This window comes from Pygoscelis adeliae, unplaced genomic scaffold (assembly GCF_000699105.1).
Source record: "Pygoscelis adeliae isolate BGI_AS28 unplaced genomic scaffold, ASM69910v1 Scaffold120, whole genome shotgun sequence".
NCBI lineage: Eukaryota > Metazoa > Chordata > Aves > Sphenisciformes > Spheniscidae > Pygoscelis > Pygoscelis adeliae.
In genome coordinates, this window is record NW_008824032.1 from 2537237 (window position 1) to 2553071 (window position 15835).

At 41.1% G+C, this 15835-nt stretch overlaps 1 protein-coding gene across 2 annotated transcripts in view; it reads left to right on the forward strand.

The window, feature by feature from the left end:
• GDAP2 (ganglioside induced differentiation associated protein 2) overlaps positions 1-15835 on the forward strand; it is a 24602-nt gene that overhangs the window by 5352 nt on the left and 3415 nt on the right. The window contains exons 3-11 of one of the 2 annotated variants that reach the window (XM_009329209.1): positions 827-980; positions 2552-2640; positions 5037-5113; positions 6206-6365; positions 8524-8674; positions 9625-9701; positions 11091-11167; positions 11741-11880; positions 12476-12530. In XM_009329209.1, coding sequence (XP_009327484.1) covers positions 827-980; positions 2552-2640; positions 5037-5113; positions 6206-6365; positions 8524-8674; positions 9625-9701; positions 11091-11167; positions 11741-11880; positions 12476-12530 — 980 coding nt within the window. The remainder of the gene's footprint in view (positions 1-826; positions 981-2551; positions 2641-5036; positions 5114-6205; positions 6366-8523; positions 8675-9624; positions 9702-11090; positions 11168-11740; positions 11881-12475; positions 12531-15835) is intronic. The other variant, XM_009329217.1, reaches the window with a different exon arrangement.

The window sequence follows — 15835 nt, forward strand, 5'->3', positions numbered from 1 at the left end:
GAAGTCATCGAGGGTTCTGACAAACTGATTTCCCTTGTGAAAAAGTACAGGAATTAAGTATGAGTACCTTGCAGGGGATAGCCAAAGAGCAGTCAAAACCAAAAAGAGGCAAAGATGTAAAGTATGTTAGCATGCAGTGAATGATCCTAGAGTATGTAACTGGCGGGTGCTGTGAACGGAACAACTAAATGTGTTGCTTGAACTTCCTTGCCTTGAGACTAGACACCTAGTCTGTCAAGAAAGTATGAGCTCCATGAGACTCATATTTCTGCCTTGTGGACATGAAGCAACTTGCAAAACAAAGACAGCTACCTTGTTCTGGGAGCATAGATGAAACAAGTGCTTGATCTATTTATTTTTAATAGCTTTGCCAACAGCGGGTGGGTTTGATTAAGGAGACTTGTAGTCCTTCTATCCAAAAAGCAATCTCCCCAAACCAAGTTGTTAAATTCAGAAGGACTTTTTATTGCTGGTTGTATAGCATATTTGTGCATCGGTCCTCTGCCCATTGTTAAATCATTTCTCCCTTTGGCTCTGTATGTAGCATAGTAAGCACTGCAATTAAGACAGCATTTCAAACAATTTCTGATTTGTCCTTATATGCATAGTTTTAAAATTGAGAGGAATGAGTACAGCTCTCACTACCTCAACCTGACTAGGTGATACTAAGATAGAGATAGAATGCTATCCTTAATATTTGATGTCTAAAACACTGACTTCTATGTATGAAGTGGAGTTGTCTGACTCTGGAGAAGGTCAAGGGCTTGAATACTTCTAGCTTTCTTATCATGACATTGGCATTTATCCTTGTGTTTATGTTTTTCAGGGTGCAGGACAGGCGAGGCTAAACTTACCAAAGGATTTAATTTGGCTGCACGTTTCATCATTCATACAGTGGGACCCAAATACAAAAGCCGGTATCGCACAGCAGCCGAGAGTTCTCTATACAGCTGCTACCGTAATGTCCTGCAGCTCGCAAAGTAAGCACACAACAACTTACATGAGGGTTTGCCATCCGTGGCACATCTGTTCTAGATACTCGGGTCTGCACAGAGGCCAAATGGCTGTGAATATCTTCTCATGTATACTGGATTTGTTTAAGGACATGAGAACGTTAGTGGCTTCATGCCTTTTGTTATCTGTGTTGCGGTGTAGGTAAAATGTGCAGAGAGATCTGAGCTGGTTTAAGTCCTGAAACAGTGTAGCTAGAGCTGTGCAGCATTCAGTTACTCTGAGGAGAAGTAGCATTGATAATTGCATTGGGTTCCCTGCTGCGAAAAGTTTTAAATGAGCTTGTTCAAGCAGCAACTTCATGTGTCTCTGCAGCCACGTGGACGTACCCACAGGCAGATCTGACTGGTGTATCTGTTCATATATTTGGTGCCTCTGCCTTCATACAACAGCCATCTAAAATTCTGAGTCAGGGTGCAAGGTTATTTCTAAATCCACAGTTGGCTGCAGATGGGTGTGTAGTTTTTCCTCTTTCATCTGTGGTGTTTTCGACTTCCTCTGAGCTAACAGGTTTTTTCTTTCTATTTTTCTGTGTTCTTTCCTGTATTCTGTTCTTCTCCTGTGATGGCTGTTATAATGGTAGCAGTCACAAAAAATACCTGAACGAGCAATGTCAGAAAATATACTTAACAATTTCTTAGGGTTGGGAAGATCAATTCTTCCAAGTCTGGGCTGTGCGTTACAGTGCAATAGTAACCGTTTCATAATCAAGGTTACAGCTAAGGCTTCTAGTATGTGCCGGTTTTGTTCTGCCTCAGAAGTAACAAGCGAAGTCAGGTCTGGATTGAAACATGTTAAAAACAATTAAAAATTCTAATAATTCTGCTTACTGAATTCTGAGTGCCTTTCAGTCAATCTATTCTCAAGAGTAACTTTTGACACTTGTGAAATTGTCTGCCAACTCTGAGCTTGCTCAAACTCCTCTGATGACTGTTGGCAGCACCTCTGCTTTACTCTTCTAAAAATGTGGCTGTCTGCTGGAAGCATCTGACTGATCTTAAAGTATGTATCACTCCAGGCCAATGATTGTCTAATCATACCTAGGATTGAGTAAGCCACCTTGGTCTGTGTCCAGACCTCTAACCAAAAAAGCGATAAGTCAGGTGGAGGAACAGGAGAATGTTTGCAATAAAGAGCACCTTCTTTTCCCTTCCTTCTCCTCGCTTAGTCCTGTACAGGAAGGAAAGTATTTTGGAAAGGATTGCAGGGAGCTTGAGGGAAGAACTTCTTCATTCAGGATATGAGAAATTGCAGGAACAGTGTAGCTGAGGTAGAAGGAGATATCTGAGAACAAACACAAGAGGAAACAGTGTGGAATCTTTAACGGTTCCCTCCTTCTCTGCTTAATGTATGAGATGTACATTGTGTACATACAATGATGTATGCATCTTGCCAGGAAAGAATGCTTCTGCATAAACCTGCAAGAGGATTGCTGCTGCACAGAGGCAGGAAAAAAAGTACTGGTGTTATCTACTGTACTGACAGACGTTTGTTCTCATCTGACCTTCTATTCATTTGTTTTTCTTTTTCTGGATTTCAGGGAACAGGCAATGTGCTCTGTGGGATTTTGTGTCATTAACTCTCTGAAAAGATGCTACCCCTTGGAGGATGCAACTCACATAGCACTGCGTAAGTTTGTTGGAAAGTGACGTAAACTGGATGGCAGTATCCAGCAGATCACTTACCTCTGACAGACTGCTGTTGATATGGGGAAACCTTTTTTTTAGGGGGCTGTAGTTTGTTAGAGGCTGTAAAAAAGCAAGGCCTTCCATGGTTGATCAGGAAATGGAGGATGAAAAGCAAATGATCCTTTCTCTGAGCAGCCATCAGTAAAGATCCATGGGAATCTGTGCTGGAACTTGTAGTCTTCAATATATTCATTAATAACCTGGAAAAAATGCTGAACAGCAAGGTGAGAGAGTTTGCTGGTAATAAAAAATTGTTCAGAATAGCAAAGATGAGGCCTTACTGTGAATAGCTGTAGACAGACTTCAAGCAACAGAGTGAATTTCATCTGCCGTTTTGGTGTCATCAGCATATCCAAATGTAAAGTGATATTCTTCCTCTACTGACCCACCCCTATATGCTTCTGCCTTCACATGCAAAATGATGGGCTAATCCTAGGGAGCAAAATCTTGAGATTGTAATAGTTCCATGAAAACAACAGCTCACTGGAGTTCAAAACAGCAAGCTAAGGAAGACACAACAAAACTAAGAATGTTATGCTATAAAGGGTGGACAAAACAGATTTAAAGCTGCACATTCAAAAAGAATATAGTAGAACTAGAAGTTGAGGAGGTCAAGAATAGGGCAGGCAAGAAATAGCTAAGTAAGCTAAAGTGTTTTTCAAACGAGAATACACAGAACTTGAAGGGAGTGTGATAGATGTCTATAAACTCATGCATGGTATGGTAATGGTGAATAGGAATCAGCTGTTCACTGTTTCCCAAAATAAGAACATTCAACCATGTTAGTATGAATAAAGTTCAGAACAAACAAGGGTAAATAGTTCTTTATGCTTACACTATTTGTTTTATGGAACTTCTTACCAAAAAGCATTGTAGATGCTGAAAGTTTTCAAACTTGTTTGGGTTCAAGAGGAAACTATACTAAAGAAAAAAAAAAGGTTACTAAAAACAGATCAGAAAAGTTCCTAGGTTGAAAATACTTAAAGAATAGAAAAGTGCTCAGAGAAGAATACTATATACTTGCCTGGATCTTACTTTTCCCTTTTCTCTTTTGACTTTTTCATTTCTATTGGCCTGCTCCTGTCTGCTTTCCACCACCCAGTCCCTGGACCTTCCTGCATGGTACTCCTGCACAATAGGAAAGTTGTTGCAGCTGGAAGGAGGGGGTTTTCCTTTTGCTGTGCAAGCTGACTGGAGAAATCTTTCTTACCTCAGCTTAGCAGGAGTGCTGACACTGGAGAAACAGATTTGTCCATTGTATTCTCTCCTATCTGTCTGTTGAGTGAGACATCTAAAAACATCTGCTCACAGAGGTTCAGAAAACTGTTTGCTGTGGAACCACACAACTGCATTTGTTCTGTAAAGTAGTGTTGCAGGTCAACCCAATTACACATGAATTTCTGTACAGGAAGTATTTGACAATAGCTCTTTTTTTTTTTTCTCCTCTGAACTACTGTTTCTTGAAGAACTCTCACTAATGTATTCTCTGTAGAGTAGACTTCGTTCCTGTATTGCTCTCTTCTGTTGTCTCTGTAGGGCTATATGCTACTTGATAAAATACTGCTAGACCAACCTATTTGTCTGGACACTTTCTCTCTTGGCAGTCTGACAGGAAAGCACTTGAAAATCCTGACGTGTCAAGATTATTGCAGCTCAAGGACCTCATCTGTACAAGGACATGTCTGACTGGGAGCTTGGTTACAAAACTTTTTTTTTTCCCCTCAGCTGCAAATGTTTAGGAACTTGACTGTGTCCCTGGATTATGCTAAAGCTTTGGGGGAGTCCAAAAAAAGTAACAGAGGAAATAAATTCTCTCATGATTTACGAATACATTTTTTACATGCCTCTTTAGTATAGCTGACCCCAGAGGTTTTGTGTGGCTGACTCTGAATTGTACCAGCTTCTGCTATGGCTTGCTTATCTTGCTTTCCTGATAACTTAGGGCACAATGACTTGTTCTAGAAATATCTGGCTTTGGCAATTTGCACAGGACTCTGTAAAGGAAGGATTTGGCTTGATTTTGCAGGGCCATAGAATCACATTCCACAGACTGAGGGATACCTAGTAAGCTAAAATGAGAGCGGCTTTTTCTCTTTTTGTATCCATCTCTAAACTGAGAAGCAGGAGAGAGTGGAGGTGGAACTTCCAATATGGCCAACAACCCATTTGGTGTGTTAAACTACCACTTAATCCACACTTGCATACAGCCTGTGGAGCTATTTTGTATGAGGAGAGAGATGTGTCTCTCTGTTCTGCACTCTGACTTCCTCACTTGTAGTCATGTGTGTAAATTTTGCCTCCTGTTTTGCTAACTACATTTAATCATCTTCTTTGCAGGCACAGTTAGAAGGTTCCTGGAGATTCATGGAGAGACTCTGGAGAAGGTGGTGTTTGCAGTCTCTGAGCATGAAGAGGTATCTCCTTGATGTTCATTCCACCAAAATTCATGGGCATGTTTGATCTTCTCTACAGCAGTATTAATTCCTGCATTGTAGAGTTGGATTTGGATTTCTCATTCAAATCAATAGACTTTTGGTCCCACAGCATCCTTCTGTCTCCTACTAGCATAGCGTCTTTTCCAGTACTGTTTATGCTCTTAGCAGTCACTATGGACATGTTCAGAATCTTTCCACTTCTGGCTTCCATGTTCCTGAGCCATGAACAGGAACCAATACTAGAGGTTATAGCATGCAGTTGTGCTGCATAGTATCTGCCAGCCAGAAGGGAAGTTCCTCATACAAGATTTCCTCCTTACACAATGCTGTTTCCCTTGTGCTTTAAAAAGGCCAGTTTAGCCTGCCCACAGATCACCTACAAACATCTTAAACATTGCTTGCTGGCTTGTTGAAATAACAAGCTTGACATTTAATGATTTGTGTTCAGACAGATGCTAGCAGTTTGAACACTGACTTCTCTCGTATATTGGACTTGCTAAGGGCTGTTCTGGGGCAGAACACCCACACCGTGTTCAGGTTCTGTGGCATCTGGATGAAGAAAATAACTAACTTGTTGGGGGTTCTAAAACTGCTAATCAGTTGGAGAGAACACATGAAGTATTACAATGTTCAGTAGAGACTTTCACTGTTTTCCTCCATGTGGGGAGGGTTTCTCTTGGTTGGCTGTTGCTTTTTCTTTTTTCCCAGTCAGATCACTAAAGGTGATGTGTGTAGTGGTGCATTTTAATATAAGCAGCCTTTGCTGAAGTCTGTCATCCATGCATATTGTAACTTCATTACAAAACTAAAGTATCTGCAATCTACCTGAGTTCATGCAGGTTAAAGCAGAGTCCTCGCAAGGTCATTTGCCAGTGTGGAAAAAAAAAAAAAGTTAACCTTGATAAAGGTTATCTGCCTCTTTATTGCCAGGTAGCAGCCCAAAATAAGCCATTGAGGGAAGTGGTACTTTGCCTCCAAACCTCTGAGAAGATCCCTGCTACAAGGGCAGGTGTTACTTAACTGAAGAGCAAGGATGCGTGATAGACCTTCACGCATTTTTCTTATTTGTAGGCCACTTACCAGAAGTTGCTGCCTCTGTATTTTCCAAGATCCTTGGAAGAAGAAATACAATCCTTGCCTTACCTCCCTGCAGATATTGGCAATGCAGAAGGGGAGCCTGTAGTACCAGAGCGGCAGATCAGGATTACTGAAAAGCCGGGTGTTCCGGATGGTGAGTTCTTAACTGAACCTTGGAATAAGTGTCTCTGTGAAAGTCAATGGCAAAACAGAAAAGGCACATGGGAAGCAGAGATGTCTTCCCACCTCACCCAAGGCAAGCTGTGATGAAGAGACTTATCAAGCTGCCTCATTGTCTTCATGTGTTCCACAGCAGTAACTTCTGCTTTCTGCCTCATTGTGTAGAGTGGTGTGGTTAGAGGATGTGGTAGAGCCGTTGTTCTGTCTTTTTCTTTCATGGGGGGAGAGGTAGGGTAGTTCATTCCCTCTGCAGATTTTCTCCCAAGGTGATTAGGAACTTTGCAGGCTTTTTGCAGAATTTTGTGCAGCCCCTAACTGAAAAAGACCCTTATTGTTAACGGCTATCTTATATATTAGCAAAATATTGCTTATATATTAGCAAATGTTGTCTCAAATGATAAGATTCTGTTGATACAGCATGTGCGTCAAACTAGTAGATGCTCAGTGAAAACTAGCAGAAACTCCCTAAAAGACAGAGGAGCTAGATCAACCCAGAGATCAGTGTTTGGGAAATTGGCTGTCAAAGCTCAGTGGAAAGAAGTCTGTTTGTAAAGAGGTTGCCTAGATGTCAGGGTTGAGGACGTGAGATATATTAATTGGCATATATCTTAAAATTGGCATAGCTGGCATGTTCTGCCTTATTTATTAAGCAGTGCTGTGAAAGTTTTACACTTCTTCAGGCAAAGTCTTAAACCATCAAAAGTAGATAACTTGGAATGGGTTTCAAAGGTTTTCTACTTTTGCATGGCCAGTTGGGGTAAGGCTGAATATGCAATGAGTATACAGACAACTTATACAGACAGTTTAATAGGACAGAAAAGGAAGGGAAAATAATAATAATGATAAAAGAATATACAAAATAAGTGATGTACAATGCAATTGCTCACCACCTGCTGACTGATGCCCAGCCAGTTCCAGAGCAGCGGTCGCCGCCCCCGGCCAACTCCCCCCCCCAGTTTATATACTGAGCATGATGTCACATGGTATGGAATATCCCTTTGGCCAGTTGGGGTCAGCTGTCCTGGCCGTATCCTCTCCCAACTTCTTGTGCACCCCCATCCTACTTGCTGGTGGGGTGGGGTGAGAAGCAGAAAAGGCCTTGGCTCTGTGTAAACACTGCTCAGCAGTAACTAAAACATCCGTGTGATATCAACACTGTTTTCAGCACAAATCCAAAACATAGCCCCATATTAGGTACTGGGTACTGTCCCAGCCAGCTCACAGTTTTCCTGTGAACAGAACACTTTTCCTGTTCACAGTTTGATACCTGATGATACTCCTGCTGATCAGACTCCAATCTTCCCCCCCCCAAACTGCTGGTTAGAGTGGTATTTGCAGCTGTGGCTGATCAGTGTGAGGCATTCGACCACTAGCTAATAATTTGTGGAATTACTTGTTTTGCATGTGTAGGAGCAAATGGGTATAGCGGAATCCTGCACTTTTGTCCCATTGCTACTATAGCATGTCACACTGAAACTGGGAAACTTAATTCCCATCCAGATTGCCCAGAGAGGTCGTGCTAGAAGCCTTAGCAATGTTCCTTGATGACATCGAGTTGAGTGGAGCGTTCTGGTATTGTCACCAGCAAGCGAGCCTCTGCTCTTGTACTTCATCACACAGTCATGTTGTGAACAATACTATAAAAATACTCAAACTCGGGTTATCACCACCTCTACAGCCAATGTTCAATTAGTGTTAATGATATAAAAAGAAGTGAGCCCTTTCTACAGAACAGCTTCTAAACTGAGTAAAGCTGCAGCATCTGTCCTGCGTACTTATTTTTTCCCCCGATGACAAGTGGGACAACTGTAAAGCCCAAGTCTCTCCCTCCAGACCGTATTTTCTGAGAGTTAACCATTATTCCTTTGTTACAAGCTGATGACTAGGACTTGCCCAGTTAGTTTCCAGGCAAACCAACATTTTAAGAGAGTCGGTAGTTATCAATCACATGCCATAATCTGTTAGTGGTAGTGGTGGGATGTCAGAGCCACATCATGGTACATTGTGTCTTTTTGTGTTAGTTTGTAGCATGACGACTGGGTTGGCTCACTGAGATATATAGTAATTCATCAGCAGCATTGCTGTCTTGTACGCAGCTCGAACATTTTACACTACCTTTGTTTCTACTGCAGATGCTTCAGATGAAGAGGGTCTGGAGGCAGATTTGTCTTTCATTGGTTCCCATGCTTTTGCCCGCATGGAGGGAGACGTTGATAAACAGAGACGCCTCATCCTTCAGGGACAGTTGTCAGAGGCAGCACTGCAAAAACAGCATCAGAGGAAGTGAGAATTTCCTTGTCCGTGTGAATGTTTTGTGTGAGTTAGCTATTCAGAGGACCAGCCCTTACGATGATTTTGTTATCTGTAAAGCCTAATCTTCTGGCAAGGAAATACAGATAAAGCCTGGTGTCACCCTGGATCGCTGTGGTAGCCTCTTTCGCCTGAAGGGAGAAGGGAAGGGGCAGTAGGAGGGAAAAGGGAAGCTAGTGATGAATGCACTAGCATACCCAGTGCATCCAACCAGCTGCCTTATCTCTTTGCCACAAGATGTCACTGTTTTGTCACCGCTTTTTGTAGCGGGGTCACCTGCTTTCAATACTGCCTGCTTGCTCCTGAGGCTCTGGGCAGATAACAAAACATTTTTCTTCCGTCTTACAAAACAGAAAGATAAATAAATGAATGCTGAGGCATTTTTCCTCCCCCCCCCCAATGTGCACGATCGCTTTCTTAGAAGCCAGTTCCGTGCTGGAGTCCTCTTGAGGCATGATGCTTGGCTTGTTTTGTCAGATGAGGCACTAAATTGTTCATCATTCAAAGGGGGGGGAATCCATATGTGACAGTGGTTGCTGCGTAGTTGTCTTCGACTTCTAGACTTTTTAAAGAAATTTTTTTTTTCCTATTTTTTAAACACTGACACTGAGGTATTTAAATGCAAAAAACTCTGAGATCTTTTCAGCCCAAATGCAATGCCACTAAGTTACTAGTTGGTGCGTATTCATTCCCCTAGTGAAAATCACTAGGTATGTAACTAAGACACTCAAATCTTCCCACACACATACACTTCTTTCTTTAACAACTTGATAGTTGCTCCATAGGTCAGAAAACCACAATGTTAGACAGAGAGCTCAGTCAGAAAGAGCTTGTTTTGTCCTTCCCTTCCCATATACCTCTTCAGGCTTCTAAATCTAATCCAAAGGGGGATTAGATTTGACCAGATGTTTTTAACTTTCTAGTTATAATCGCTGGCTGTGTCAGGCAAGAGCTGAAGACCTCTCTGATATTGCTTCTCTTAAAGCCTTGTACCAGACAGGTAAGTTCAGGGTACCGGTGACTGATGTATATTGTCTTAAAGTAAAAATACAGAATAAAAATATAATATTTTCTTTGGACTTGAGTGTATATATACAATACTTGTATATACAACAAGTCAATTTATTAAGCTAGAAGCCTGACCAAGAACTAGGCAACATCTCTGCAGTAAAACAGGAGTTCTCTCTTGATTGGCTTTGAAAGACTGTGTGGTAAACTCCCAAACTGCTCTGCTTTAACAATCTGAGGGTACATGCATATCTTGAATTACCTGTGGTATTAAATGTAAATCAGTACTATTAGATTAAGCCAATGCATAAGGTGCTCTGTATGAGATGGTTCTTCTTTTGGTCTGAATTATCTCCACCCTTTTGTTACAAAGAAATGAATGTTGCTTTCAGATGATTATTGTAGAGAGTAAGCAGTTACCAAAGCAACTCTTAATACAGCTTTCCTGAACAAAATGGCTTGCTTTATTTCCCTCAGGTTAGCTATGTGTTGTTCTCCTCTGTATGTGTCTCCTAGTACTAATGGCTGAGTACCATGGGCAGCACATCTTGCAACCTTGAGTTCAGTAGATGGGGAGATTAGCGAGAGATTCAACAACCTAATAGAGAGTTCAGTGGAAGAAAACAGCTGCGAGGTCCTTGCAGCCCAGGAAGCAGAGATGGGGAACCTGTACTCTACAGTTCGCTTTTACTCTTTAGGTAGCATCATACTCGGATGTAAAAACTTGCCATAGTCCCAGTGGCTTATTGCTGCTTTGCACCATGACAGGAAGAAACAGACAAGTAGTCAGGTTCTCGAAAGCATAGCTGTGTTTCTGCAGAGAAAGTCTGTTCAGCACTTTGGCTGATATCTTTGGCCTCCCGAAAATCCAGATACTTTCCTTGATCTTTGTGCAAATACCAATGCTGTGTGATACGTTCTACTCAGTAGCTGCAATTTTAAATTCTTTTGTTTGCCTTAGATAAGACTCTGTGGGCTGCAGGAGGTCCATAAGGCGTGCTCTGGGAATCTGCGCATTAGATTTCAGAGCTTGGTTTCTAGGAAGAAGTTTGCTTTGGTGGTAGAAGTGAAGGTTTTGGGTTTTGTTTTTTTTAACAAAAACTATGTATTACTTGTGATTTAGGTGAATGTGGAGTACACAGGCAACATAAAATTGCAGTCCTTAAGACTTAAGTTTCTCAGATGTGATGCACCCTTTTTTGGATCAGAATAGCTACTGGTATAGTGAGAACGGTAACTCTAAGCATATTTCCTCTGATGTTAAGATGGAAACCAGCTGCGTTGCAAAAATTCTGAGCTGTGGCTGGTTCTCCCTGGTTTGAAAGGGATCAACTCCAAAACCTGAGAGAAGTTCAGAGACAGATTTTTCTTTCTTTTGTAGGTGTAGATAACTGTGGCCGCACAGTGATGGTGGTGGTTGGCAGGAATATCCCCGTAACATTGATAGACATGGAAAAGGTAAGGCTTTGTAGAACTGGAGTTGTGTAGGTTGTATATGAATGTTGAGGATGTAAGAGTCTGATCATAAGGGTAATTCAGTGTTAATACTAGAAACATTATCTGTAGAAGACTTAACAGAGATTAAGTAGAAATTATTTTTATAGAAATATAAAAGTGTATTCTCTTAAGCTTTTTGTGTGTTGGGGTGGCTTTTTTCAAGGAGGAACTGGACTATTTTTAGAAAAACAGGCTTAACATGGACTCCTCTTTCTTCTCAAGAATAAAGAGGCTTTCCCTATTTCTATAACTGCCAAGACATGAAGAGTGAAATGTAACGAGTCAAATTAGTTTTTCATGGGCAGAGCAAGAATTTATCTCCCTCTATGAGGTCAGCTAGACAAAAAAGACATCTAAGTTATTACAGTCAAGTTGAAGACTTGCAATGTTCACCTTGCTTTTGTAGCTTAAAACATAATGCTACCCAGCCTCATGATTCCTGATTTGTGAATGAATTAAAGGAAGCATATTAAGATGTAATGCAACTGTGAAAGAGTTCTTTGCAAATATAAATTTCATTTCTTTCTGTCTCAGGCTCTTCTGTATTTCATCCATGTCATGGATCATATTGCAGTGAAGGAATATGTCCTGGTGTACTTCCATACGCTCACAAATGATTACAATCAACTAGACTCTAATTTCTTGAAGAAACTGTATGATGTTGTTGATGCCAAGTGAGTGTCAATAGGAAAAGAACCCCTTCTGGTCTTCCTCTGTGCTATGCAAATGTTTGTCACTCCCTGTATCTAGTTTCCCATTTATTTGTGAGAGAGTTTTGCTGGGACAAAGTCCTAAATAAATAACAAAAGCGAGAGGAAGGAAGATATGTTTCTTTCCTTCTCAGAACCATCTATCAAACCAGGAAGTTCTGCGCTCTGCAGTCTCCCTTCTGGAGCTGTTAGAGAGGCATGCTGAGTGTATTCTCTGTCTATATCCAGAGGTGGAGCTTCTGGAGCCTGGCATTTTTAAAAGTATGTTGCTAGTTGTGAGGGAAGAGGCTTGGGTAACATTGGTATTCATAACTTGTCCATAACTTTCACTGTCCACATAAAAGACTGCAGGCTATGATGTCTTTACCTGAAAAATAATCATTCTGCTTTTTCCCCTTTACACTTTCTTTTCTGATATCTGCCCTTATATTAGATCTAACTTTGTAAAATTACATCACAGGCACTTAAGCAAAATGATCTATGTTTTGACAGTTATGTTGTGTAGGTGAGGTTAATTAGAAGTCACTTTTAAAGAGGTTTTTTTCTTTCTTTAAACCAGGTACAAGAGGAACTTGAAGGCACTGTATTTTGTCCACCCAACATTTCGTTCAAAGGTGAGGTGTATAGTACAAAAGAAAAGAACGTTTTGGATGTTGACAGGGGTAGCATGTAAGACCATAATATGAGGAACATGGAGGTATACAGAAGACTTCCAAAATTAGGCAGTATCTTCTAGATCCACGGTGGGAACTTGAAATTCATCCCCATCTTTGATCTAGCTGTAGTCTTCCAACCTCAGTGATAAGCTGAACCCCAATGCAGTGCAGTTGTCTGTGCCTTGTTCTGCATGTGCTCTTAACAGAGAAAGGTGGAAGCTTTGGATCTTGCTTCTTTCAAAGAGAAACATTTTGTCCTTTTTCCTGCTGTCTGTCTGGCAGAATGAAAAACCACGACCAAAAACTCTTAGAATTCTTTTTTGTGTAATTCACTTCCTGGATGTTTCACCTTTTCTCTCCTCACAAGAGGTATTGCATGTGTGCTGCATATCGGTAAGGGCAGAGGGTGGTGTGTCAAGCAGCAATGAGATTAGTTAGGATTATAGAGTGTAGAGTAGCAAAGAAAGATGGGAAGAATGCCTCTGTGACATGGAGTGCAGAAAAATCCTGTTAAGCCTTCAGGAGATGAAAAACTGAACTCATCAAGCAGTAAGATATTATCCTTGACTGTGATCTGTGTGGGGCAACAGAAGATGGAGATCGCTCCCTTCTGTACTTCATACACACTACTCATTGCAGTAGTATGAGTACTTCAGATGAACTGAGTGTCAGCAGCAGCCCTTCCGAAAATTTTTGTTTGTCCTATTAAAACCGTTAGAAATGTGATCCTCCATGTTCACATCAGATTAACCTCTGTGTTTATTCTGCTTTTTGCTGACATTGATCAAATTTGAGAAAATTGTATGCCTGCAAAAAACATCTGTTTGCACATGTTCAGCAAGAATTTCTTCGCTAAATTTCCAAGGAGTCCTTTCTTTTCGTGTGCACAGCTGGGACAGCATGAGACTTAGAGCTTCCTTGGTTTTGTGTAGATGAGACTGAGTCTTCCCAACAGCATACCTTCCAGTGTCTGTCAGGATATTAATTATTCAGGGTACAGATCTGAGGTCTGAGTGCTAGAATTAGAGCTTCCAGCTCTGATGCTTCTGAAGATGTAGGAGCTGGCATAGAATATTACTAAGGTCACAAAGTTGAGTGGAAAAGTTGAAGCTAGGAAGTACTAGTGTTTTAGATTCCCAGCAGCACTTTATCCCCCTCCTCTTTTACCATGCATTTCTATTCGGTTGAGAAACGTTTTTTTGTTGGAGGATGAGAACTCGTGTTTACCAGTCCATTGCTGTGTTCTCTGTCCCTTTGGGAGCTGCAGTGGGACTCGACAGTTCTGTGGGGCAAGCAGATAGTTGGTGGGAAGCAGGGAGGGTGAGAGACGTAGAGTACTCTAACTTGCTGGAAGTGGAATTGGTTTGTATCCTATTCTAGCAGCACAGCTGGAGGCAAAAGAGGATGTGTGTCCATGTCTTTCTGCCAAGCCTTTTCTCTAACTGAAAGGCAAGTGGGATTGCTGCTGGCTGTTGCAGAGACCATCAGCTTATGAAACATGATGGGGAATATGCAGCAGAAAGTCCTGGTGGAGAAGGTGGCTGCTAAGAGAGAATGATTTTTCTCTCCCCTCCTTTTTTGGCTGTTTCAGGGTGGTTGTCCCTGTGGAAGATTGCTAGCCCAGAAGCCTCAAATCTCTTAAAACACATTTGGCACATTCACCTTCCTACTTGGAGCATTGACTTCCTTTCCTAGAAATAGTGGAAAATACCCCACGTATCAAATGTAGGAGGAAGGCTTGTGCATTCATGCAGCTTCCCAAACCCGTCACCCTTGTACATTCATTCTTAAATCTCTGATATAAATGGTCCATTTTACTGCGGTATTGAATCCTGGCACAGTGGATGTCTGCCATCTGGTACGGTTGCGTTGCTTATTGCTGGGCTAACAGGGATCAAGAGGCTTTTCATCATGCCTCTTGGAAACTCATGTGCCCCTAGAAAACAAGCATAGTTCTGAAAGTGTTTCATAGTGCCAACGATGATTCTTTGTTTGGTTTCTAGATGTGAAACTTTTAAATTATGTATATTCTGAGGATAATTGCCTATCTAGAATACATGGGTTTCAGTATGCAGGGAGGGAGGGTTGTTATCCTAAAACACAGAGTAACTGAAGCAGGGTGTGTCACTGCACAATCTGTTTTTGTACACTAATCCTCCTTTATTCATGCTTCTATGTGAGCATTCTTGTGATCTGTGAAGAGCTTGATTCTCTTGTAGTGCTGCTGAAATGTAACCGTTCTTATGATGAAATCGCATCATAGGCAACAGCAGGTTTTTAGGCTGGCAGCACCTCTTGCAGTATGAACACTTCACCACCAGGACTTAGATTAAGATACCCTTGACGTGCTATCACAAGTTCCTTCGTACTCTTGCGTGTAAATGTACTTCTGCTTGTTATTGCTATAGTTGCCGATTTAAAAATAAAGGACTCTTTGGGGCATTTTTGTGTGCAGCTTCTCAACTCCCCTCTTCTGAGAGCTCTCCAAACAAAGCTTTATAGAGCTTGGTGTGTTCCGAGTGAAGTGTCAGCGGCTGGGTCTGAAACAATCTTACCCAGAGAAATTCTGTTTTCATAAATTTAGTAACTTGCCTGTGAATCAAGAATGTTTCAAAACCGAAACATACCTGAATACTCAAATTAGATATTCGTAATCATCATAATCTTTATCATGAACAATTTTTGTCTTGTTTTTCTGTAGTAGTCATAAAAGCAGTTTCTGGAGATCAGATGCCAATATAAAGGTTGTTGCAAATCACTTACAGCTTTTTCTACAAAAGATCCTTCCAATTGTAATAAAATTTCCCAGATTTTAGTAAGATTCTCTTTGGGGTATGACCCAATTAAGAGGTTGGTGACACACTTTATCTGTGTTGTGCTGCTTTTTTGAGGGAAAGACATCTGATACTTTAACCCTGTGGTTTTCTAGCTTGGCAGAGTGACTTTGATTGCCTTCTATTCAGATTCAGAACTGCAGTACAAGAAAAATGAAGGAAAACTTAAGCAGACGACTAGATTTTTAACTTCTTTGACTGCTCTGATATAACTTGTTCTACTTTCACTGCGTTAACAGGGATTTGGTTTAATTTAAAGTTCTCTGTCCTCTTGCCAATAAGGAAATGGCTGCTCTCGTATTACTGTTTCTATAACCTGTGATTACTGAGAATAGAGATATAGAAAAATTCTCTAGAAACATTTCTGGCCCCCTCCCTTTTTTCTGTGTTACTGGGTAAGATGTGTCAAACTGCAATGGCTTGTATATT